Source organism: Coffea arabica, chromosome 5c (assembly GCF_036785885.1).
Source record: "Coffea arabica cultivar ET-39 chromosome 5c, Coffea Arabica ET-39 HiFi, whole genome shotgun sequence".
Lineage (NCBI taxonomy): Eukaryota > Viridiplantae > Streptophyta > Magnoliopsida > Gentianales > Rubiaceae > Coffea > Coffea arabica.
This window is the reverse complement of record NC_092319.1, coordinates 47748765-47772777: the sequence shown is the minus strand read 5'-3', so window position 1 is coordinate 47772777 and position 24013 is coordinate 47748765. Positions and strand designations below refer to the sequence as shown.

The 24013-nt window shown below is 37.3% G+C and overlaps 4 protein-coding genes across 12 annotated transcripts; 2 read left to right on the top strand and 2 right to left on the bottom strand.

Annotated features, from left to right (window-relative positions):
- Positions 1 to 1709: 1709 nt before the first annotated feature.
- Positions 1710 to 6803, top strand: LOC113743807 (uncharacterized). Of its 6 annotated transcripts, none has more exons than XM_072051443.1 (5): positions 1712 to 1979; positions 3268 to 3414; positions 3574 to 4867; positions 5224 to 5454; positions 6475 to 6803. In XM_072051443.1, the coding sequence occupies exons 2-5, from the start codon at positions 3270 to 3272 to the stop codon at positions 6602 to 6604; spliced, it is 1800 nt and encodes a 599-aa protein (XP_071907544.1). In that variant the 5' UTR covers positions 1712 to 1979; positions 3268 to 3269; the 3' UTR covers positions 6605 to 6803. The 6 variants fall into 6 exon arrangements, with proteins under 6 accessions (XP_027127710.2, XP_071907544.1, XP_071907543.1 ...); XM_072051442.1 differs by adding an exon at positions 2448 to 3163 and having other exon boundaries at positions 3268 to 4867; XM_072051441.1 differs by adding an exon at positions 2381 to 3163 and having other exon boundaries at positions 3268 to 4867.
- Positions 6804 to 9693: 2890 nt separating this feature from the next.
- On the top strand, positions 9694 to 14667 carry LOC113689851 (calcium-dependent protein kinase 19). 2 transcript variants are annotated; one of them, XM_072051436.1, is made up of 9 exons: positions 9695 to 10076; positions 10314 to 11028; positions 11747 to 11890; positions 12014 to 12166; positions 12786 to 12898; positions 13568 to 13735; positions 13811 to 13938; positions 14061 to 14160; positions 14267 to 14667. In XM_072051436.1, the coding sequence occupies exons 2-9, from the start codon at positions 10347 to 10349 to the stop codon at positions 14339 to 14341; spliced, it is 1563 nt and encodes a 520-aa protein (XP_071907537.1). In that variant the 5' UTR covers positions 9695 to 10076; positions 10314 to 10346; the 3' UTR covers positions 14342 to 14667. The 2 variants fall into 2 exon arrangements, with proteins under 2 accessions (XP_071907538.1, XP_071907537.1); XM_072051437.1 differs by lacking the exon at positions 14267 to 14667 and having other exon boundaries at positions 9694 to 10076; positions 13811 to 13950.
- A 932-nt stretch (positions 14668 to 15599) lies between these two features.
- Positions 15600 to 16171, bottom strand: LOC113690992 (protein translation factor SUI1 homolog). Its single transcript, XM_072051439.1, has one exon. The coding sequence runs from the start codon at positions 16169 to 16171 to the stop codon at positions 15833 to 15835; it is 339 nt and encodes a 112-aa protein (XP_071907540.1). The 3' UTR covers positions 15600 to 15832.
- Positions 15600 to 23670, bottom strand: LOC113688868 (AUGMIN subunit 4-like). 3 transcript variants are annotated; one of them, XR_011815333.1, is made up of 15 exons: positions 23411 to 23664; positions 23268 to 23315; positions 23015 to 23140; positions 22203 to 22556; positions 21860 to 21959; positions 21342 to 21387; positions 20533 to 20626; positions 20326 to 20397; positions 20074 to 20132; positions 19150 to 19218; positions 19013 to 19064; positions 18717 to 18794; positions 18494 to 18630; positions 16817 to 18290; positions 15600 to 16235 (listed from the first exon to the last, which is right to left on the bottom strand). XR_011815333.1 is itself a non-coding variant. In XM_072051438.1 (13 exons), exons 1-13 carry the CDS (start codon positions 23537 to 23539, stop codon positions 18568 to 18570), a joined length of 1290 nt encoding a protein of 429 aa, XP_071907539.1. In that variant the 5' UTR covers positions 23540 to 23663; the 3' UTR covers positions 18414 to 18567. The 3 variants fall into 3 exon arrangements, 1 of the variants encoding a protein (XP_071907539.1); XM_072051438.1 differs by lacking the exons at positions 15600 to 16235; positions 16817 to 18290 and having other exon boundaries at positions 18414 to 18630; positions 23411 to 23663; XR_011815334.1 differs by lacking the exons at positions 15600 to 16235; positions 16817 to 18290 and having other exon boundaries at positions 18461 to 18630; positions 18717 to 18885; positions 23411 to 23670.
- Positions 23671 to 24013: the final 343 nt, after the last annotated feature.

Sequence of the window (24013 nt, the reverse complement as noted above, 5' to 3'; positions counted from 1 at the left end):
ACCTACCCCATTTAATGCATTTAGATTTTCCAAACATATTGATATATGAAAAGCCAACTTAATTTAATGTAAGGGTATTTTAGAAAAATAGTAATCTAAATTTATTTTTCCAACAAACTTACCTACTTTTTCTTAAACTGTGTGAAAAAAAAAATTAGGACTATTAAAATGGAACAGAAGGAGTATATTATATTATTCTGCTTGGAGTAAAAATTATGTATATGAATAAAATATTTGACATACATTTAATATAACATTATAATGTATTTGTATATCAAATATTTAAGGAATAATTTCACAAACCTTCCCTAAGATTTCTCACAATTACAAAAAGTTCCCCTCAGGTTTTGAAAATTATATATATATATCTTCCTTACTTTTATTGTTTAGTAACAATGTAGGTCCAAAAGTTTAAATTTTCTTTCAAAAATCCTAAATTGCCCTTGTATACAAAACTAAGAAAGAAAAATATAATATACTCAATCATTTTCTTTCACACTTTGCATAAATCAACAAGCCAAATTCTTAAGAACCATTCAAACATAAGTTCTAAAATCAAGTAGCCATTCAAAAGATCCCAAATTGCATACACAGTATCAATACTTGCCATGATAAAAAAAACACACACACACACAAAACCTCATTGACAACCAATTTTATACCCCCAAATTAAATATCAATACTCAAATATAAGCTAATTTGACTGAGAACCACCATTACAACTCTTCTATGGGTTTAAAAATATTAATATCTCAAAAGTGGAGAATAAATTCTACCTCCCCAATAAAATCATAATAAAAAATTTCTAATCCAATGAAAGAAAGCATTATATAATTATTGATATTTTATAAAAGTTTTTCTTAACAACAAACAAAATATGATAAATTCTACATATTTTTAGTTCTTTTCCTATTTCAATCAACAATTTCATTATTTATTTCTCTATCACTGCGAGTCTCTTCGTTTCCTTCTAGTTTGATACATAATCTGCGCCTTTTTGTAGATTTTGTAATTTCAATTTGTTAATATCCACAAAATTGAAAATAATAAAAAGAGGTTATATTAGATGGAAAATAGACAAGAGGCAGCAAAATAGAGTTTTTTTTTTAAGGTTTTGTAAATTTATTGCCTTAAATTTAAAATTGTCTACTAAGTGGAGAGTATTATATATATTTTACTATATCAAGGGAGGTAAGTCTAATTTCTCAAACCTAAGAGGAGCCGAGTAAAATTACTAGAAACATCAAGGGAGGTTTCTGAAATTATCCCAATATTTAAAGACGTAATATAATGATCGGACAGAACCCTGTGCAAACGTAGCCCCACCGAGTCCTTGTCCTAATGCAAGGCACTACTAATCTCAAAGGACAAGCACGAGACGAGACGAGACGAGACGAGACGAGACGGCTGTGATCACTAAGACAGGTGCTGTGCTGTGAATTACTAAAAGCCAACCAAGAGAACTAAACCAACAAAATGAAGAAACACCAATCATTGAAAAAAGAAAACAAGAAAATGGAAAGATTCTGATCTGATTAGTGATTACAAATCAGTGGCAATAATACAGGTACAAAATATAAATTCGGGTCCGGGTTTCGTTCGGAGCGATAGAGTTGCACCGAACACGCAACTGACGAGCGTCTAACTAATTTTCACTAACTTACAAAAGAAGATGGACGCCAGAACCGTTCACGAAACCGTCACTCTATTGTATCTGTATAGCGTATACTTTTTTTTTTTTTTTTTTTTTTTAAATTTATTTCCTTAACATCCGCAAATTTGACAAACATCTGTTTCCCCGAAAATTTGACAGCAAACTGAGCTACATTTCGCCATCGCAACTTTTATGAGTTTTATATTTTATTAGCACTACCTACCTGTGTGATTTTAATATAAACACATTTCCGCCATTAACTGCCTAGGAGCGAGCAATTGATGATCATATTTAAATTAGAATTATATCGCTATCTCTAAGCAAGGTAATGATGTTATGTTAATCATTTCTTCCTTTATTTCGCATCTCATATGCTCTCTCCTATTATTTTCCATGAATTGTGTGAATTCAGTATTGCACTTGTGAAGAATTCTTATTTCTTATTATTATTTTTTTTTTGGTTTTGAATTCGGGTGTTTTTTTTTTCTTTTCCTTAAATTCGTAATTACGAGCTGAATTTATGATTTAGTGACATGCACGTTTGGTTAATGAATTTTGTAGGAAAAAAAAAATGAAGTTTTTAGATACCTGTTGTTGCATGTTTGATTTTAATTTTTCTCCTTCTCCTGTGTTTTATTCATTTCTTGTTTAACGGAAAATCAGATAGAGTAATTATTTGTGAATTTTATATAAAGTGAAAGCTGTAATCTTTGATTATGATTGAAGTCGGAAAACGATGAAGACATGCAACAAGAAGGGGTGAAAGTTTTTAAAACTTGGCGGTTGTTCCCAGGTGGGCCCCATCTCACCTCTGAGCCCCCGGAAGGGAAGGTACTCCAGGAGAAACAAGAACTTCTAATGATTGAAACCGAAGCTTGGTTTTGGACAGTGGAATTCAGCTCAATTGTTATGGCTTTTTCTTGGGGTGTTAGGTGGGGTGAAAAGAAGGAATGGTTAAGGTGTTAGGATCAAGTAATTCTTCGTGTTGCACTCACGCGTTACTATTATGATGCTTGTGTCGGTTTGCATGTCAGCTATGATCTTTGTTGTTGGAGTGCGTTGCTGATTCCCAAGTGCAAAAATCCCAGCTTTAATTGTTTCAGTTAAGCTCGTTTTTAAAGAACAATTCTCCACTTCAAATAATTCTCCTTATTCTCTAAAACTTTCGACTGATTATACAAGTATTCGTGCACGGACTGGGAAATATTCACTGACATTTCCATACCTGGAGAACTTTTAGGCCCCTACTCAACACATACTTTAGGAAGAGACGCCTGCTAAGTTTGTCTAGGGAACGGTTCTTGATGGTTTATGCCAAGTTGGTTTGAATTAGGTAGATGAACAGTGACAGGGCTTGAGAAGGAGAACCTTCTGCTGGCTTGTCAGTCTTGCCACAGGTAAATTTTAGAGCAGAGCCACCATCTTTGGGTTATTGTAATTCGCATGCAATCTGGTTAATTGGGGTTTTAAGAAACTGATACATCAACAGATATTTTGATTGGTATACAGGTAAATGTTGAGATCACACATTTGTCTATTGCAGCAAGAAATTAAGAATTTGTTTTACCCCTCATTTACCCAATGATTAAGATGATTTTTCCCCCTATTGGCAGGCATGGAGGTGGGTTCTCCTGAAAATGGATTTGATGAAATAAGCGACCTTTTCAAACACGATGAATCCACTTTATCTGAAGATTTAGGCCTAAGCTTTCTAATGAATAAGGATGTAGCTGCAGATTATGCGTTTGGTGACTTGGAAGGTGAAGATAAGTTCAATTTCTGTTTCAGTGAGCAAGGGCACTGTGAATTGCCTTCACTGCTGTCTAATTTCAGATACTATGACCCTCCGGGACATCCTTTGGAAAATCTCCATTCTTCTGCTCGAATTAGCAGCAGTAGTGATTTTTTGATTGATACAGATGCTGGTGTTGTTTTGAACGAGGATAATTTGCAGATGAGATCGCCCAAAAACCACCAGCATGAGGATACTGAGAAGTTATGTTCTGGTTATCTTCGTGATTTTGCCTCCCAAGTAGATTTAGAGAGTATCAATTCTGAAGTTCCAGAGGTCCTTTGCAGACAACCACAGGTACTTGCTTCAACAGGGAACCCTATATTGGGAGGAGAAATAGTGGACACTCGAGATTCTCCTTCTCACTACAATATAGGTGAAGAAACCTTTTCAAATCCACAGCACCAAGAACTTGACCAGTCTGAGTTTACATCCAAAAAAGAAGAAGGTGGTGTTCCAGTTGACCAGACAGAAACGCTTTATCTTTCTCTAGAATCTGAGAGTGGAGATTTCAACTCAAGAAACTCTGGAGATGGTAGGGAAGAGCTCAAAGAGCTTGATTTGCCCCATGTTGATCAGTATGACCAAGAGAGAACTTCGCACTTTTCTGTATCTACAGGAGTGATCGGGGAAATATGCGTTTCGCCTGAGACATCTCTTTACGCTATCAAGGTTCCTCATGATCAGAAACTGTCTGCTTCACATGGTCCCAAAGATGTATTATATTATAATGTAACACATGATCCAAAATGCTGCAAAGCTGAATGCTTTGACCCAAGTGAAGATCCCCTTTCTGTGAATCAGTCGTTACATGCTGCTATGGAGAATTGTGCATCTTCAAAAGGTTCTCCTGCGAAACATGTTCATATAGCTAAAATAAATGATCAAGGGGTAAAAAGATCAAGATCACAATCACCGGTTAAGCAAACATATTCCTCTTCCAGGTGTAAGAAGGATTCTCAAACTAACTCTGAAGCAAGACTCCCACAATTTAAAAGTTGGTGCCAAAGATCATCTGACAAAGCTGCTTGTTCATACCAGTCTCCTGGAAGTCCTAACAGATGTGTTATTCGAGAAGGTCACAAGGAACAGTCCTATTATTCTTCATCAAGTAACCACAAATATGAATTAGCTAGGACTGGTGGTCGGGGTAGGGAAGTCACTTCGAAGGATCATTTGTCAGTCACCAGTCGACAGAATTCTGCTGCTCTACAAGAGTCAAGGAGAGTGTTTAAGGATAGTTCTTCCTCCAAATGTGCACCTGCCTCACCAAGCAATCACTCCTTAGAAATTACTAGTCGTCGGAAAGTGGAGAGGTCAGGTTCGCCATCACCAATCTCGCGTAGGAATCTCAAGAGAGAATGTGATAAATCTCGCTCAAGGTATCCATATCCAAAGGATATTTGCAGGCAATCCTCAAGGTTACTTTTCCTTCTTTTGGAGTGTTACTGCAACGATAGAAACTAATTAGATATTTATCATACTCGATGAACTATTTTCTGTTTGTGGACTTCGTACACTCGTTGGCTTGCACATTTACCCGTTCTTTGGACTAACCATGTGTTATACTATAGTTGTCTGCTTCTTCAATTACCTATTCTTTGGACTGACCGTGTGTTAGAATCTACGCTTGCCTCTTCAAGATGGAATAGATTACTACAGGACTGATGGTTTATTTGTTATAATCGTAAACATAGCAACCTCTTTTCATTTTTGTGAGTGTGTGTGTCTGTTCTGTTATCTAATTTTGCCATAATTCCTTTTCACTCGAACTCAGGACGAGGTACTCCTCAAGGCACAAATCTTCCTCAAGGAGCTATTCTGCTCATAATACATCTCTTCAAGCCAGATACTTGTCACGAGCTTCTTATAGGAGGACTGGAATAGGGAAACCTGGGAGATGTCTGTTTGTTGCAGGCTTTGAATTTTCAACAACAGAAGGAGAACTGGAAAGGAAGTTTTCTCGATTTGGCCATGTGAGAGATGTTCGCATAATTCGTGACAAAAGGTAATCTATCCGCCTATCATTTACTCCTGCAGTGGAACTATGATAGACAATTTTGGAGGCCTTAGATTTCACCTAGTGATCTACCTTTCTATAATAACAAATTTTGCATTTAACATGTTGTCACAAGAAACATGTAAAAAGAAGATTTTCTGCAGTTGCAAGATCTTTGTTATGCTGCAGCTGTTATGAATATGCTCACAAAATCAAGTCATTTCCAGGAATTCTGTAAACTATGAAAGTGCTTAGAGCCTCAAACATTATCCACACAAACATACGTGTAATGCATATGCGGGCTTTGCACATTGCATAGGATCTCATCTAGAGTGAATTGAAAACATTTTTCCATCTAAGGTCTTCTTTTAATAGTCAAGCGTGATTTCCAAAAGGCCATGAATCCTTCTGCAATTTTTGTCTGGACAATTGGATTTCCTACTTAGTTACACTCGAGGGATTTTGTAATTTAGGAGGGGCCTACTTTCCAAATGTGTTTGGAGCATCTATTTCCTACGGTAATCTTGGATATACTAGGCAGCAAGTAGGTACTTAAAGGACAACAATCAATTATAGTAGCTCAAAAGTCTTAGCTCAGAGTTATCTGTAACGATGTTGGCCTTACTTTTGCTAGTGAGATTTAAAGGTGAACATAAATGTTTTACACCCCCAAATTATTGAATGCTTGGAACAAGAGCTTCTTTAAAAATTGAACTTAATGAAAAACAGCAGCAATGTACCGCAATGTTGGTGCTTAGAGGGGTCGGCTGGTTTTCTGGTTCTTCTGTAAACAGCTAGAGCCGTTCACATTAGCTTTGTTTTGATAGTGAAGCTTTTGCAACCGACGCTACTTTTATGCCCTACGGGAATGCGTGAGCTTGTACAAATACTGCTGTCTTATCATTTATTGAACGTCTTGGCTAGACAATTTGTGGACTGAGTTGATATGTAATGCATGCCTTCTTTTATCTTAATTTGCTATTTCTTTGGTGATGAGTGAATTCTGAAATTCTTTAATTTCAACGCTAGGTCGGGACTTTCACGCGGATATGGATTTTTATCATTAGAAAGGGATGAGGAAGCAGATGCGGCCATTAGAGCTCTGCACAAGACAGACTGGAATGGTCGTGTTGTTCTTGTGGAGAAATCAATTAAGTGAAATCTCATTACCTGTATCTGAACCAGCTTATAGTTTCTTGTTCCATGATATTTTGACTGCAAAGTTTTGTTCTAGCCTGGGCAAACACATATAGTAGCTCAGCCTGAGATAACGGGGACATGTAATAGTTACTTGGTTAAAACTTTTGTCTCCCTATCCATTAACTTGATAACGTCTAATGTAGTGATTTTTTGTGTAATGTCTTGGTGGTTTTTGTTCGTTTGATCTTCCTTAAAAGATCTAAACTCAAATTGAAGCTCTCTTTCAGTGACTCAGTCGTTCGCCTTGGAAGGCATATATATATATGTATGTATGTATGTATGAAGTTAAATAGTGAAAGACAGTCAGAAAACTCCAGGAGATGGGAAATGCCAAGTCAAACATGGGTGGGTAACAATGATCTGATGCCCATCTGTTTTGTCTGCCATACCTTTGATTCAGGTAAGCACCAAGGGCACATCAACAACGAACCAGTCATGCATACTCGCTCAACTCAGGGGAGGGAGGGACAGCAGAGTTCTGTGACATGTTGGAGAGTTTTTTTATTATGATGTGTTTGGGCGGCCGAGGCATTGAAGTTGGGGTTTAGTCCTTGCTTGGGAGATGTTGCCTTGTTTGGATGACAAGTTTTTTGTCAACTTTTGTCCGTTATAAGTATTTTAAAAATTAGCTACAGTAATCTCAAAAAAATTTTCAAAATTTTTAAATTATACACTTCAAAATATAAAAAAAAAAACACCTCAAAAATTTTTTTAAAAACTTCTACAGTAAATTACAGTAAAATTTTAGACGAACACTTGAAAAACTCACTTGTCAAACGGGTTGTTTTGGTCAAAAACGTTAGCAATTTCATTCGTAGAATCATGTATGTATATATCAACCCAATATTTCCTAACGATGAATTGAATGGCTTTTTTTTTTCTCCCGTTTATTTATTTAAAGGACAATTTTACAAGGGCAAAAGGGAAAAGGTCAAAATTAAAGAATCAGAATGAAAGACTTCACAGTTGTTTGATTAATGTCTCTTTATCAACAGATGAGGGTGTTGCCTATTTATTTATTATACTTGTGCAAATTTGCTGGAATATATGCACACGTCATGCTAGGATCACTGAGCGAAGTCATCAAGGAATGTGTCTTCCAGCTCACATATTGGCTGGCGGCTACATTGCCTTTGTCATTTGAGAGAAGTAATAAATGTATGGTTTGTAAACTGCCTGACCAAGGGAAATTAATTTTGCTGTTGAAAATGATTTAATTACAATTGATAACTTTTTCCTCTCAAAAGAATAAAAGAAAAGGAATGTGACTTCCGGGAACCAAAACTGCGTAACAAGTACTTAAAAAAAGCAGGTCGGCTGCTTCTAGGTGGGAAAGTTGGAAGCAGTCCACGAATGAATGTAGGGTTCGAAGTTCTCAAGCAATGTCGACAACGTCCTTATCCGCAACATGTATGATGTATGGCCTCTCTCAGTCATCTCTATGGCAGAAAAACCGTGTATTTAATTTTTTGAATTGCAAATTAAAAGGTATATACAGAGTCTAATTATTATATAGTCTTTTTTTTTTGAAAAATATTGCGCTAATAGAAAGAAATTGAATATTCTAAAAAAGTATTTTTTTTTCCTACAACTTTCTTTCTTTTAAATAGCTGAAAGTATTTTATATTATTGTCAATAAATACGGTGAAACAACAAAAAGATGCCATGTATCACATGCTTGCTTTTCCTAATTTCTTGCTTATTAGTAATTTTCAAGATTTCAGTTGTATCTCAAGATTTCGAGGTTTCAATTTCACTTTTTTCTGTTCTCTAGCTCATACAAAAGATAAAAAAAAAAAAAAAAAAAGGAAACAGCAGCAAAAAATTTGACCCTTTTTCTCCAAAATGCAATAATGATCATGATTATTACCAATAGCCATTGCGCATCCTTTGAATTGTTTAGTTAACTAGTCCCAGCATATGCCTAGCTGCCAGCCCCGCCTCAGAAGGAGATGTTGGTCAACTATTCAATCATGACATATTTCCTTGTTCACATTTTGCACATAAAAATGCAATGGAATGGCAATTCTTCATTGGGATTGCATCTCGCACCTAAAATTTCCCAAAAAAAGGAACCAACCGGATAAAAGATGGACTTTAGAGCTTAAACCTTTAGTTACCTGACTCTATCAAATTTCATTTGTACTAAGAGCAACGGCAGCGCGGGTGTAATGGAGGGCCATTACACCGTTCCATGACACGGTCTCCCATTGGAGCTGTGCCGTGACAGTGTCACGGAGATTACACGCATCATTGATGCGTGTAATTCATTAGAAGGTGGGACTCATGATTAAATGTAAAATAATTCTAATCACCAATGGTTACATCCATTTTTTGCTTCAACGGTGAATTTGCTAGCACACAACACATTTTAACTTTCCAACGGTTAGATTTTAGTCTTCTATTTAAACACACAACGGTTAGATTATGTAATATTATGTTATGGAGTTCAACTAATTACATTCCGAACTATTAATTAAGTATGGATTATTATGATATCTTTGCATTTGGGGTATCAAATATTTGTTTAATTTCCTGCATAATTACTTTTTGAAAAAAAACAATATATTATTTTTGAAAGATAGAAAAAGATATATTATTCAAACTTAAAAATTAATAATATCATTTTTAGAAAATAAAAAATTCAAAATGTAAAAAATTTAATGAAAGTTAGTACTTTATTTTTTAAAAATAACAAAATTATTTTTAAAAATTACTTTATTTATTTATGGGATACGAGTTATGCATTATTAAAATAAATATTTGATTTAATTGTGGACCCATGCTATTACACCTTATGAAGTGTAATCCATTATGAGTGAAAGTATAATAGTAAAAGAAGAGAAAATGGAATGCTGACGCGGCATGTGGATTACACTCCACAAGGTGTAATAGCACTGTGGATGCTCTAAAATCAGTTGATTAAAATTATGATGTGTTATGTTGTTGCATACGTAGCATAATACAGACAGACACACGAGACATGGGACCAACTATAAAGCATTAATCCAAGAGTTTAAAGGCATTCTGAAGTTACAGTGCACCAACCTAGAAATTGCTTGGGGAGTACAAAGCAACGTTGTGCACCATTAATTGGTGGAACCATTGGGTATTGGCCTGCCTGCATCATCTTGCCTCGATCCATTATCAAAGCCAGCATTAAAAAATTCCAGGCTGCAGCATTGCAGGCAGGCTAATTATCGTTGGCTCCAATGTACGTTTCACTCAACTATATTCTCCTTTACCATTTCCCTGTCAGCTGTTCAGTCTTGGAGAATTCAATTCAGCATTGCAACAGATGCATCATCTAACCACCTTCTTTCATTCTTCCCATCAGACTTTTCCATCCAAGTACAACTTTGATTCTATCTTGGTCAAGACTTGCAAAGCCTTCCAAACTCAAGGGTCCCGCAATTCTTTCTAAATCCTAGGTACTGAGTACACCTCCCTGTTTTCTGACCAAATCTCAGTTATACCTCGTTTTCTTGATTGCAAAATGGCATCTTTCTACATGGTATTTTGAGTCTCTAACTGGGTTCAATGTTTATGAATGTTCTCCTGTTTGATTGTAATTCACAAGTCAACTGTTCCTTTTCTTCTTCTTTTTTTTTTTTTTTTGTGTGGGTATTATTAAGGCTTTTGCTGATTGAATCTTGCTGTGCTATCAGAAATTCAGAATTGACTGATTAGAAAGGAAAATAATGGGGATGTGCTTTAGCCAAGAAAAACCAACAGTCTCCAAGGCCAATGGTGGTGTCGATGGAATGTATATTCCTGGGACACAGCAAAAACCTGTTCAGCACACAAAATCACCAGCTCCTAATAGCCAAATGCCCTTTAAGCCACCTCCAAGCCCCAGACCAGTTCACAGGCCAGATACAATATTGGGGAAGCCGTATGAAGATATTAAATTGCACTACACACTGGGGAAGGAATTAGGCAGGGGTCAATTTGGTGTCACATATCTGTGCACGGATATTGAAACTGGAAGACAATATGCTTGCAAGTCCATATCAAAGAAGAAGCTTGTTACCAAAGGTGACAAGGAGGATATGAGACGAGAGATTCAGATTATGCAGCATTTAAGTGGACAGCCAAACATAGTTGAATTTAAGGGTGCTTATGAGGATAAGCATTCAGTTCACCTTGTGATGGAGTTGTGTGCTGGTGGAGAGCTTTTTGATCGAATTATTGCCAAGGGACACTACAGTGAAAAAGCTGCAGCTTCAATCTGCAGGGCTATTGTCAATGTTGTTCATGTCTGCCATTTTATGGGTGTGATGCACCGTGATCTTAAGCCTGAGAACTTCTTACTGTCAGACAAGAGTGAAAATGCGGCCTTGAAAGCAACAGACTTTGGGTTGTCGGTATTTATAGAAGAAGGTATCTTTCTCATTCTCAGTTCTCACGTAATTCAGAAATGTATGCCAGCTTTTCCTATGAACTTTAAGATATACGTGCGCCCTTGGAGTATTAGAATATAATATGTGGACTACTTAGCCAACATTTTGAAGTTGAGTTCCCAGTTTTTCTAGCTTAAAAGTGCAAATTATGTTTCCTAAAGATTGAGGAAATGGTCCATGAATACTGAATTTAGTTGAATGTTAATCTTCGAAATGTATATGCTGGTTCAGATATGACATAGATGCAAAATGCTCTTAGTTCCTTTCATATTTCCTAGCAAACTTCCAGTCATTAGATTCGTTACAGACTGGAAAATAGTCGATAAGTTAGATTCGAGTTTGGTTCAAGACAGTGCTTCAAAGATAATCTTGTAGCAGAATATAGAGTTCTGCAGCTACGTGTAGTTTTGGTTGCAAAAATTGCTGCTTATTTGCTTAGAATATGTTTAAAGCATGAAAATAAGGCTTTATCAAACCATGAGAAGCTCCTTTTCACAAGACATGGAGGTATTGCAACTTAAGACATCATCATCAACTGCACCTTGATCACAGATATCAGTGACGAGGCTTTGATTTACACAAAAGTGTTCCTTACAACTGATGCTGCCATTAAGTGAACTAGTGATTGCAATTCATGATTTTCTTGGTGTTTTCCATCATAATCTTATCAGTTAAACCGAGTCTGAACCTTTCTGTAGGAAAAGTATACAAGGATGTAGCTGGGAGTGCTTATTATGTTGCACCTGAAGTTTTAAGGCGTAGGTATGGGAAGGAAGCTGACATTTGGAGTGCTGGAGTCATGCTGTATATATTACTCAGTGGTGTGCCACCCTTCTGGGCAGGTAAAGCAAACAAAGTTGCCTTCTTTTCTAGTTCTAAATATGTAATAACGTTTCTTATTATTCTTCTCTTGGTACCATTTGCCAATTAATGTAATTAATCTTTTCATGAAATTTGCATGACAGAAACTGAGAAGGGTATATTTGATGCTGTTTTAAGGGGACATATTGACTTTGACAGTGAACCTTGGCCATCAATCTCAAGTAGCGCGAAGGACCTTGTCCGCAAGATGCTAACACAAGACCCCAAGAAACGAATTACAGCTGCTCAAGTACTTGGTATGCCTAAGAATGACCTGAGTCATTCACTAAAATCCTTACAGTTGCAGAATATACCCTTTTTGTTTATTGTTGTCTCAGAGATGAGGTCACATACTTGCTAACTTAGGAGCATATCTCCTTAGTCAAAGCCTCAAAACCTTTTTATGGTTCTTTTTCCACTTCAAACTGCCTAAAGTTTCTGTATCCACTGGCATCTAGAAGTAGTCGAGATTTATCTAAAATGTCAGAAGTTATTTCTCCTGGTTTTAGCCAAATGGTTGATGATTCGTAGCTTAGTAGACTAGATCTGAAAGAAGTTATTTAGTGAATAAGCTTAAGATGGTCAAACATTGGAGCATTTTACATTTGTTCTGAAACCTAGTAAGACATTTACATTTAACTGAAAGCATCTCAGAAAAGCACTTTTCTACTTCGACAAGCATGTTTCTCCTTATTCTTTATGAAATGGATGGATTATCACTATGCAGTTCTCCAGTAACTCTTTCTTAATGGTAAGAATTCTTTGTGCTAGTAACATACTCGTACTGCAATTCTGGCGTCAGCATCCTGTACCTACAAAATTTCATATGTTCAAATTTTGTGCTAATCCAGATTTTGTGCTTTTTTGACTGAACAGAGCACCCATGGATGAGAGAAGGAGAAGCATCAGACAAACCAATAGACAGTGCAGTCCTTTCCAGAATGAAGCAATTCAGAGCAATGAACAAACTCAAAAAATTGGCTCTGAAGGTATGATCACTATTCAAGAACTTGGATGTCAGCCCATAGTAGCATACGTTTAAAATAGACATGAATCAGAGTGACTGTTAAAACCATCATATATAAGCCCAATATCTTCTCTTTAGCTTGTAAATCTTATCAGTCACAGAACCTGGTTCAGTTGCTCCAGGAACACCAAGTTCCTAGAAGGATGTTGCAAAAAAGATAGATTGCAGGTAAAAGCTATCATAGAAGAGCCCAACTCTCTCATCAAGTTTGCTCAACTTACCTTCTGAGAAACCTGACTTTGGCATCAGAATGAGAGATATTGCTTAGTCTGCACCTTTCTGAACACCAGCTACGCCGAGTAATACATTGCCCATAACCATCAAACAAAGGGAGTTGGGAGGGGCCAACTATAGAAGCCTTTGTACTGATGAGACACCTCCCAGGTGATACTGAGCAACTCAGTATATGGGCACCATCGTTTAGTACCATATTCAGATTCCAGAAGACTTTCCGCTGCTGTGGGATTTCAGAAACTCAGTAGAAATGCTATTCCAGTGATCAAACTCTAAAACCTCCCAACTCACTCTAAGCAAATTACTAATGTGCCAATGCCAATGCACATTGTATATTCTGGCACATTCATCTTACAAACCAGAATTGATTGTTGGTTGATTTAAAATCATATTCCAGGTCATTGCAGAAAGTCTCTCTGCAGAAGAAATCCAAGGGCTGAAAGCAATGTTTCAAAATATGGACACTGACAACAGTGGCACAATCACATATGAAGAACTAAAGAGTGGACTTGCTCGACTTGGGTCAAAACTCACAGAGGCAGAAGTTAAACAGTTAATGGAAGCTGTAAGTTCAGTAGAGCTCTTCCTTCATGCTATGCTATAATATCCTGAAACTAATTGTTATTATGCCAACTTTCAGGCTGATGTTGATGGAAATGGGACAATAGACTACATTGAGTTCATTACTGCTACAATGCACAAGCACAAACTCGAAAGAGAAGAAAACCTTTATACAGCATTCCAGTATTTTGATAAAGATAATAGTGGGTGAGTTCCATGGTAAGATGCCATCTGAATTAGGCATCTCTCTTACAGTGTTGTTGATCCACTAAATATTGCAACTAACTTAACAGTCGTAAACCCATAATTTTCTTTCTATGCTGTTTTAGGTTCATTACGAGAGATGAGTTAGAAACTGCGATGAAAGATTATGGAATGGGTGACCCAGCCACCATAAAGGAGATAATATCTGAAGTGGATACAGATAATGTGAGTATTCTTCTTCCTTTGTTGCAGGTCTCTAAAGACTTGTCACCTTTTGATCATGTTTGTCCGCTCACTATGTACTCCATTTTTTATGCCGTCAATATTCCAGGATGGAAGAATCAATTATGAAGAGTTCTGCACAATGATGAGAAGCGGTACAAAACAGCCAAACAAGCTCTTCTAGTTCAAAGCTCCAAGAGCTTAAGCTCTATGACTCGGGGTTAAATCTTCTTCTCGGTTGGAAATTACATTACTAAGTCGAGCAGCAGCTGTCCAGCAGGCTTTCAGTTTGGAAATTTAAAGTATAGCATTTGTTTTGTGATTTGTTCCAGCTCAGTTGTTGCTCTTTCTGCTGTTTCCTCAGTATCTATCCAGCCTTTTTTTAAACAACCTTCCTTTGGATGTCTGGAGGAGGGAGGGGAAAATCTGGATGTCTAAACCTCGCATTTAATCCCCTCTTCTTTTTTGATTTATTCTTTAAATGAAAAAAATGAAAATAGCCTTCCGTAACGCCGGTATGCATTTCGCATGGGGACCACGTTGTGCATTTTGCACACCGCGTAACTTTATTTGCACACGACGTAACTTTGTTTGCACAATGTGTAACTTTAGAATAAATTTTTGTGGGTCTCACACACGTCGTTAAAAACGAAGTACAAGAAGTGATCTGAATCGTACAATTTTTTTGGACTAAATCCTGGTTGTACACTGTTTAGAAACGGTTCTTCTGATGATGACCGTCCCTGCCCCGGCTCCTCTGCATGGGAAAGGCGGATCAGCTCATTACTGTAAATCCATCCTCTCTCTATTACAATTTTTTTGGACTAAATCTTGGCCGTACACTGTTCAGAAACGGTCCTTCTGGCCGTCCCTGCCCCGGCTCCTCTGCATGGGAAAGGCGGATCAGCTCATTACTGTAAATCCAGCCTCTCTCCATTACACTCTTGACTTGCAACCGCCTGTTAGCTCATAAAAGCCATGGGTCAACAAGTTTCAGATGTCATGTGCTCTCGTCTGCAACTGCAAAAAAACCTCAACTGCCAAGAACAACAGATGCAAAAGGCAGTCTCAGCCAGGATGCGAGAACCACCTCTACAAACCAAGTTATCTTAATCTTGTCCACCAAAACTCACTCTACCAAAATTCCTCCCAGCCAGCAAACATCCCCACAAATAAATGAACATCCTCCAGTGACGAGCGAACGCATGACGCATCTAACCGTAGTTCTATGTGATGTATTCTGAAGTCGTCACCAAACTTGAATGCCACGCAGATGACAGCTTAAGGCCACAAAGAGTATCTTAGATTTGGAAATCGGTTTAATCCAATATACTATCCCTCGATCTTTGAAGGAATCATCATATACCAATTAGAAATCAAAGCAACGATTTGACGCATTTACAATGACAATATTAAAAGATTAAAGCAAATACACAAGTAAATATATCAATTATACCTTTATTACTGAAAAATAAGAAGGTAGGCTTACAAACCGCTTTTAGTCCCATGACATTATCAAATGAAAGAGAACCAACACCAACTAACGCGAATGGTTCCCACTATCCACACAAACACTAACACGAATATAATAGGCAATCCTCAGATGCCACACACCAATGCAAAATACTGCTATACTATATATTATTTTCTTCAGACAAGATGATCATAATAATCCTTAAAAACCATGAATCTTGATCTGGTCTTTCTTGACAATTCCAGCAGTCACAAGGAACTGAGAAGCATTCTTGCGCTGATCACCTTGAAGTTGAATGACTTTGCCTAGCTCTTTGTCTTGCACCACATTCCCGTTGCAACAGAACTCTTTCTTAAGATCCTTGAGTATCTTCTCCAAGCTGAAATCTTTTTTCAGCCCCTGAATAGTTGTCAAGCACTTTTTACCATTCCTTTGTTGAACACGGATATGAACATACTCTTTGGCACCAGGGGCACCTGAGTCGTTATCCTCGGTGAATGGATCAAAAGCAGCTGGGATTTGGATGTCTAGATCAACCATGTATTTGTTGGATTGGAACTCGAAAACTTTCTGAGATCAGAAAGCGGAAATATCGGCACTAAAGCTGTAGACAAAGAACAAATATCTGTCAGCATCCAAGAACTTTACTTTGTGAATCAAAATGACAAAAAAGAAAGAAAGAGAAAGAAACTAAATCGGTACATCAGATTAATCATAAAAGCTCGCATAGCTCATAATTATAGTCCAAGAATGTAACTACAAATACAAAAGCAAGCCCCATATATCTTGATGTATATTAACAAATCCTTAACGACCCTAGTACCTCATGCTACCATGAACCCAACATCTTTTATCAACCTACCGATCAAATTCAAAAGGGTCACAGCCTATACTAACGTAGCAAAATCTCATCGTGGATTGAATTTCACAAACAAACCAGCACCTTCCCCACCAACTAAAAAAATTTTTCATGTATCAACAAGCGCAGCACCCACGGGCTACCATCAGGCCCCATAATAAAACTAAGAAAAGCATCGCATAGTCACGAAAAACAAAACAAAAAAAAAAAAGGAAAATAACCTATAATTTTAAAATAAGGAGATCGAGTCTTCAATTAAAAGGAAAAAGAAGAAAAAAAGACCAACACTTTAACAACTGGAAGAGGGAAGCGGGCAGAAAACTAACCTCTTAAACGAAGACCCGCAAGAAAGCGAACGCGTATAAAAGACGTAGAAGAAATTATGGAAGGAGGACAAGGGCTGGGGTGGGTATTTATAGGGAGGAAGGAGGCGGTGGGAGACGGGTGGGTCTTCAATTTTGTAGCCACACGAACTTAATTGTGGTTGGGTTTAGCCGCCCTCATGCATCACTAGTTGTGCAATTAATGTGGATTTCCATTTATATCCAGATGCTTAACAAACCTTAGATGAAGGATCGACCAAAGTTAGCGAAGGGGAGTGGGGAGGATATTAATATTATTAGGTCTGTGGGTGGGCGGCTGGGCAATTTGGGGAATTTGCAGCTACAGAGATCGCGTAGAATCAACGCACTGGAGCCAGCCGTGACGACAACGCAGAAAGAGATTTGTGGAAGTTGTTGAATGACGGTGGGGTACGTCTTTGTGTGGGCAACGCGTTGATTACGGGGTATTGATGCCTCATGGAAAGACTCCTGATTCATCATTGTTGCTGGGAAGGATCCAGATGGACCAGGACACCGCCCAGCCCACAACATCTTTGGCTTCATTTTCGGTCGAATCATAACTCTTACTGTTACTCTTATTTGAGAGGGAATTTCACCTCTCAATATGCATCCTTTATATATATATATATATATATAAAAAGGAGGGTCTAATTGAATTAAAAGAGGTCAAAAACAAGAGGACTTCACTACTAAACTAAAAAATATACAACATGCACGTCCTCTAAAAGTTTAAAGGCAGAGGTTTAGAGATAAAAAGGCTTGTTTGAATAGTCATTTTTTGATGATCGAAAAATAGTCTTATTTTTCGTAAACACATTTTTTTTTATCATTTTTTTAACTCACATATATCAAATCGCTACAATAGTTTTTCTTCCAATGAAAAATTTATAAAAAAATGCAATCCAAACACTCGTAACCAAATCTGCACCATATGCTTCAAGTGGTGGCTGACTCATCGAACGGGAAGTTTGCTCCGCAGCTTCTTTTGAACTCGGTGGATTTTCCGGTGTTGTTTCTTTCTGATGTACACCTGACCTGACAGACCATTTGGAGCAGCCATCCCATCATAATCCTATCCAATCCTGCTGTGCCCTTCTACCCTCTCCCTGTCTTTTCGACATATCCACAAGTCTTGGCACTCATCCGGCGGGGTTTTCTTTCTTTCTTTTTTTGTTTGGGTTACTGTTTGGCGACCTTCTTTACCCACTTGGAATTCTCGGTGACATGTTTTTATGCTAATTCAATGTATTGCGCAATACTATTGGTGACATTGGATTGGCATAAAAAACATGTCGCGCAATACTATTGATGGCATTGAATTGACATAGAAAACATGTCACCGAGGATCTCAAGTTTTCTTTACCAACTAATTCCAATCATCAGACTCATTTTTCCTCTCCATGTATGTGGTCGAGCTAGATTTTCAAAATGCGCCTAAAGTCGAGGAGAGCATAAACTGTTGTTTCGAACAGAAAGGGGAGAAATGAGTGCCTATCGAAGACAAAATATATTCATCTCCTCTTACCCCTTCCCTCCTTCTCTCTAGATTAGGCTAGATTTGATCATAGAACATCTATCGTTACAAAAAATTATTGGTTATATATATATTCATTTGCCACTCACGAATTGTGCAAAAAACAAAATATAATGGATATTTACTCTGATATTATTGGTTATAGTAACACAAGACAGAAGAAATACGACGATAAGCTCCGAATCCAGGAGGTAAAAGGTCAGGTGCTTCGGTTAAGGTCCATCTCCACTTGGTGAATGGTCCAACGCAAATTTTCCAATTTCTGCAACAGGACAGTCCAATTAAAGAGTTAACGAACAACTGGACAGAAACAATTTCCATGGTATATTCTGTTTAATTCCCACTTGCCTTGACTATCTCATGATATTGTCTGGCTATGGAATCGAAGTGTGGATCGACGCCTTGATATTCACGAAGGCGTGTAACCTGGAAGCATTAACAAAACAAGAAAACGTATCTTCCTTGCTCCACTCAAACTCAAAGACATGATTCGAGGGAAATCTTATAGCATCATGACCTATTTGATAGAGCAAGAATCTAAGCATAATTGGCTATACGAGCAATATCAGTGGCATGGACTTGCACACAAAAGCACATATTCTACAACCCCGACTTGAAAAACAGAATATACGAATGAATTATACCGCTTTATTATACGCAAGTGATGCTTCGTCTGCAGAATCGACCAGATACTTCCTGAACCAAAATGAAAGCAAAGAAAGAGAAATGTTAATCCTGCGGCATCAGCAGAATATTCACCGATAAAGTTGACTTTGTTTACCTTATCTTGTGAAGTGCGCCAATTGCTTCTGGAGTATAGGTGTCACACAACAGGACGTGTTCTAGAACTCTGAGAACAACATTTACGTAAGAATATTATATTCCTCCTATAGGCAAACAGCAGTAGACCATCTGTCTCAAAACAACTCAAGTTGGGTTGGGGAAGCCATTTAGTTATCAGAGAGCCCCATCATCACACTTCAAAGGCACCACCCTAACCCATTCGTGCACTATCTAGTGAAGGCATGCAGATGTCAAGTTGCGTTATTTGCCCCCCAGAAAGAGTATTCCTGATTTACTTTCTAAATACAGGTCATGAAAAGAAAAGAAAGCAATGGACTTTCACCACATCTTGAGCATCACAAAGGAGAGAGTTTATATCTGATAAGCAACAAACAACAAATCCAATTGCAAAACCTACATTTAAGAAAAGACCAACCAAAAGAAAAAATGAAGAGAGGGAATTAGATACAGATGGTTTAATAAACCCTAATTTTAAAGCAGCATTGATCCACATCGCTGGCAAAAGGAGAAAAGAAAGAAGATGAAATATAGGGAAGAAATTTCGATGCAAAACCTAAAATAGTAAGATCAAGTTTGTTTCTGACTACTCAACAACCCCTCCCCCCCCCCCGCGGGGGCGGCCCCAAAAAAAAGAAAGTAGTAGTTTGTTTCTGAATGTTCTAAGTGATATTTTTGGCCAAGTGATCCGTAGTTACTAAATTGAAATTTCTGGCATTTAAATTCATTGCATCACTGATGTGGAAGTATCCTTATAAAGGTTGTAGAATGTAGCCAAAATTCACTGAAAATGTATCAGATGATGACAAGTCAGAGCATCCTTGACACCAAAATCTCAGAATGTACAATTTATACAGAAATAAAATTGTCCAATCACAAGGAAAAAGCACGAAGTGGGGCAAACCTCAATTTGGCATTCATGGTCTCACACCTTTTGCAAAGCCAAGTTTTGTGCAGTTCATCCTATCAATTTAGATGCAAATAATCAGCTTAAATATCTAGTGAGGAATAACCAAAAAATCAAGAGGTTAAGCTTGCAGTTACATTTAAGGACAAAACTACTAGGAAACAGCAGAGAATGAACTAACATTATTTCCAAAATCAAGTTCATAACCTGTAGCTTCAAGAATACAACACTGTAGGGACGTAAACTTACATATTTATGTTGATGCTGCAACTTAATTTCTTTAACAAGCTTGATTAGCACACCTAGTATCTGCTCCAAAACCTTAAATGGAAAGAATGACCTTTAAGTGCTAATTGTAACGAACTATGAATCTGCAAATGCATGTAAATCCAGAAGTTCAATAAGAAAAATAGAAGAGAAAAAATGCAGGGACTTGGGATGCCAAGAAGACTATACATTGTAATATTCTGCAAACTTTCTGTCAGATGAATATAGATCCTCCCTCCATGCTGTTTCTTCTCTCTCGATCTCCTCAATAATCAACTTTATCCTGTTAAAGTTAAAATCCAATCTATTGCTTAATCACATTTATGCACTAATGACTTAATATTAGTGTAAAATAGCACCTAAAATTGATATGTGTACCTAAAATTGATATGTACCTAGAAGTTATACAGACTATCCAAAATAATCCTGCTGGACCCTGTAATTACTTGGGGAATTCTGACTAAGCGGAAAAAAGGCACAATTATGTGTATTTTAAAGTTATTATTACCATTGGTTTGGCCTGCGATGGTGCGGGGAGGCGGGAAAGGAGGGGGTAAAACCTGAATCTTTGGTCACATTACTAGAATTTTCTCTAAATTTGAAGATTCTGGCATACATTTTCAGTGGATTGTTTTTCACTTCAACATAATGCCATAACAGTAACATTTGCACAACCTCTTGAGCATTTAAATAATCATTAAGAAGAGTCATCAGAGTCTGAGACTGGTAGTAATATTTTATCCATGTTTAAATGGAATCACATTGACAAGAACCGGCTAAAGATCACTGAAAGATACAAGAAAAATTGGCAAATGCAGCCAAAACTATGGGAATCCATTGAATTATCAACACTTGATGCGGCACTTTACATCAGAATGAATCAAATAGCAGCCTCAGTGCATAAGAAGCATTTTAACTTCATAACATAGATACCCATAAAAACAGAAACTTTGTAATGTTAAGGTGCCGAAAAAAAAAAATTATATCAAGGCTCAGACCTTTCTGGGAGCCTAGCAGTTGAATTTGGACCACTGGTTGGTGAATCTGCAAAGACAAAGGAACTTTACATCTTTGAAGTGTTTACAAGCAAGTATTGTAACAAAACTTAAAATGACCAATATCTTCAAGTATGAAAAAGTTTGCTATTGGGCGTTGAGAGAACACAACTATTTGAAGCAAGTCATACTCAGTAGTTCAGCAAAAATAACATGAGCATGGCTAGGGAATCGATATAGTAAGATGATCATTTTCCCTATTTATTATTCATTGCTTCATAGTTATCAAAATTTTGAATTAACGCAGGCACCCAGATGTCCAGTCACTATCAAGTTAGTTTAAGAGTGTATCAACCAATAATCAGAACTTTTAGCCTATGAACTTGGTAGCTTTTCCAGGTCAATGAACTTGCCACTAGTAGCAAATGGTCAAGAACAATAGTGACCAGGCAACCAATCCACATCCACAAGCAGGAATATTTTAGGACAATATCGAAACAATTACAAATATCTTGACTTACCGATGTCACCTGTAACCATGGCATCTATTAACTTATCAGACTTAATGTCTAGTCGACTGCCAATCTCACGGGCAAGTGACATCTGGTATTCTGCGATATCCTACAGTTGCATAACAGAACAGGTCTTTAGTTCATTGGTTCAACATTTTATTCTTCCAAAGTAGCTCCAACTAACAAAAGATTCACATATCAGAAATAGAACTTCCACTTAATCATGTATCATACAAAGGAACCAAAGAGCAAAAGGTTGTTTTCAGATCAAGCATACAGGACATTCTCTAACTGCACAAATTATCAGTAAAGAAATCTCTGTCCCATGTGATAAAGTCATCTGATGCCATACCATAGGTAATGGAAGTTGCTGAAGTTGAGTTTGCCACAAATAAGCAGGAGTGATTCCGAGGTATCGATTAGGAGCACCACCAACTTCAGGTTCTGATGCATCAGCAACAACCCCTGAGATCATTGTGCTGGCAGGAGCAGAGGTGCCAAGTGCTGAAATATTTGAATAATTAGTTGAATTTGAGCTTGAACTAATTGTGACACTGGTACAAGTACTATCAAGGGAGCTTCTTGACATTATACTCCATTTTTCAATTTCTTCCTCGTGTATTTCGCCATCTTTGGATATCAGGGGAAGCCTCAGCTTCTGAGCAGCTTCTGCCATGACCATTCGATGCTCAAGAGCCTCGTAAACCTGAAACATGTATATCATAGTCCAATTTTTAACCTGTCCTCAAGTAAAAATTTTTATTTCAATTAAAAGTCTGCGGAAGTGGGGTCCATTTTACAAGGCTCAAATCGATAAATCCTGCTCAATGACAGGGAACAAGATAGATACACAGAAAGAGCGAGATCTCAAATGCAACCTATATTACCTTTACTCAGATCAACAGACTGCTTTGTATAACTATATAATTAACAGATGCTTGGGAATGACTTCATCATGAGACTTTGATACATATCAGCTCTAGTGATGCCGATAAAATGCATGCATTTATATCGAGCTTATATGGCACAGAAAAATGACAATGGCAGCACGCTTAGCTAAAGTAGTTTCGCATTCCCATCTTGCAGAGAAACATACTACTTAGAAAATTTTACAGAAATACTCCCAACAATTGCTGTTAAATATAGGAAAAAGAATCAGAAAACCTGAGGAGGATTCTTCAAGCCAAGCTGGGAGTAAAGACCCTGAACATCGCGAATGCCCCCAAAATTAGCCACTGAAACCGCCTGCTGATACTCTTCCACCATTGCAATTGCCTCGATGTAAATTGCCTACGGTTGTATTAGCACAGATGGTATCAATTAAATGTGTCAAAAAGAAAAAAGAAAACAAAACTAAGTGCAACGAACAAACCCAAAAGAAAAAAAGAAGAAGGAAGATTCTCGGTAGAGAGAATACCAAGGCTTCCAAATAACGCTGTCGTTCTTTGCACATTTCCTCCCTCGCCTGCATCCAATCCACATTTACACTAAATTCCTACCTCAAATTCATTTTGTGATAAAATAGAGAAAGGAAGAAGGTAAAATTGTTCGAGAGAGTACGAGTTGGAGATCGTAGTGAGTGGATTTGGCAATGAGAGACCCATCAGGAGCTAAGCAGTGCCGCTCCAACTGATCTAATAGCTGGATCACGTCTGCTCCTAGATTCTGTGCTGCAATCCCCTTCCCCATTTCTCTTCTCTTCGACAAATTTCACTTGTGACTTTTTCAGGAATATCTTGCTTCTGCTGTTGGTTTCTGTCTTTCCCTCAAAATTCAATATTTAAAGTTTTTTTTTTTTTTTTTTTTTTTGGAATTCGGTAATTAACTTCATTTTTTTCGTTTTTGTTGGGATTCGATAGTTAAAATCGTTAAATATATTATTAGGTAATATTCTGGTACGAAAATAAAACCTGCTACGTTGGTTGAATCATTGAATTATGAGCTACATTTTTAGGTGAAACTTTTTTGTCATCAGGATTAAAACCTTGCCAAATGTCAAAGTGAATCGTTGCATTGCATCATCTAATAAAAATAAAACCAAAATAATTGAAGAAGGTTTCTTCAATTAAACAGTAAAATGCTCAATGAATGTACTAATACCATCTTTTATCAACCATAAATTGTCATTTGAAACACACAAAGCTTGATCCTTTTCTTCCTTCC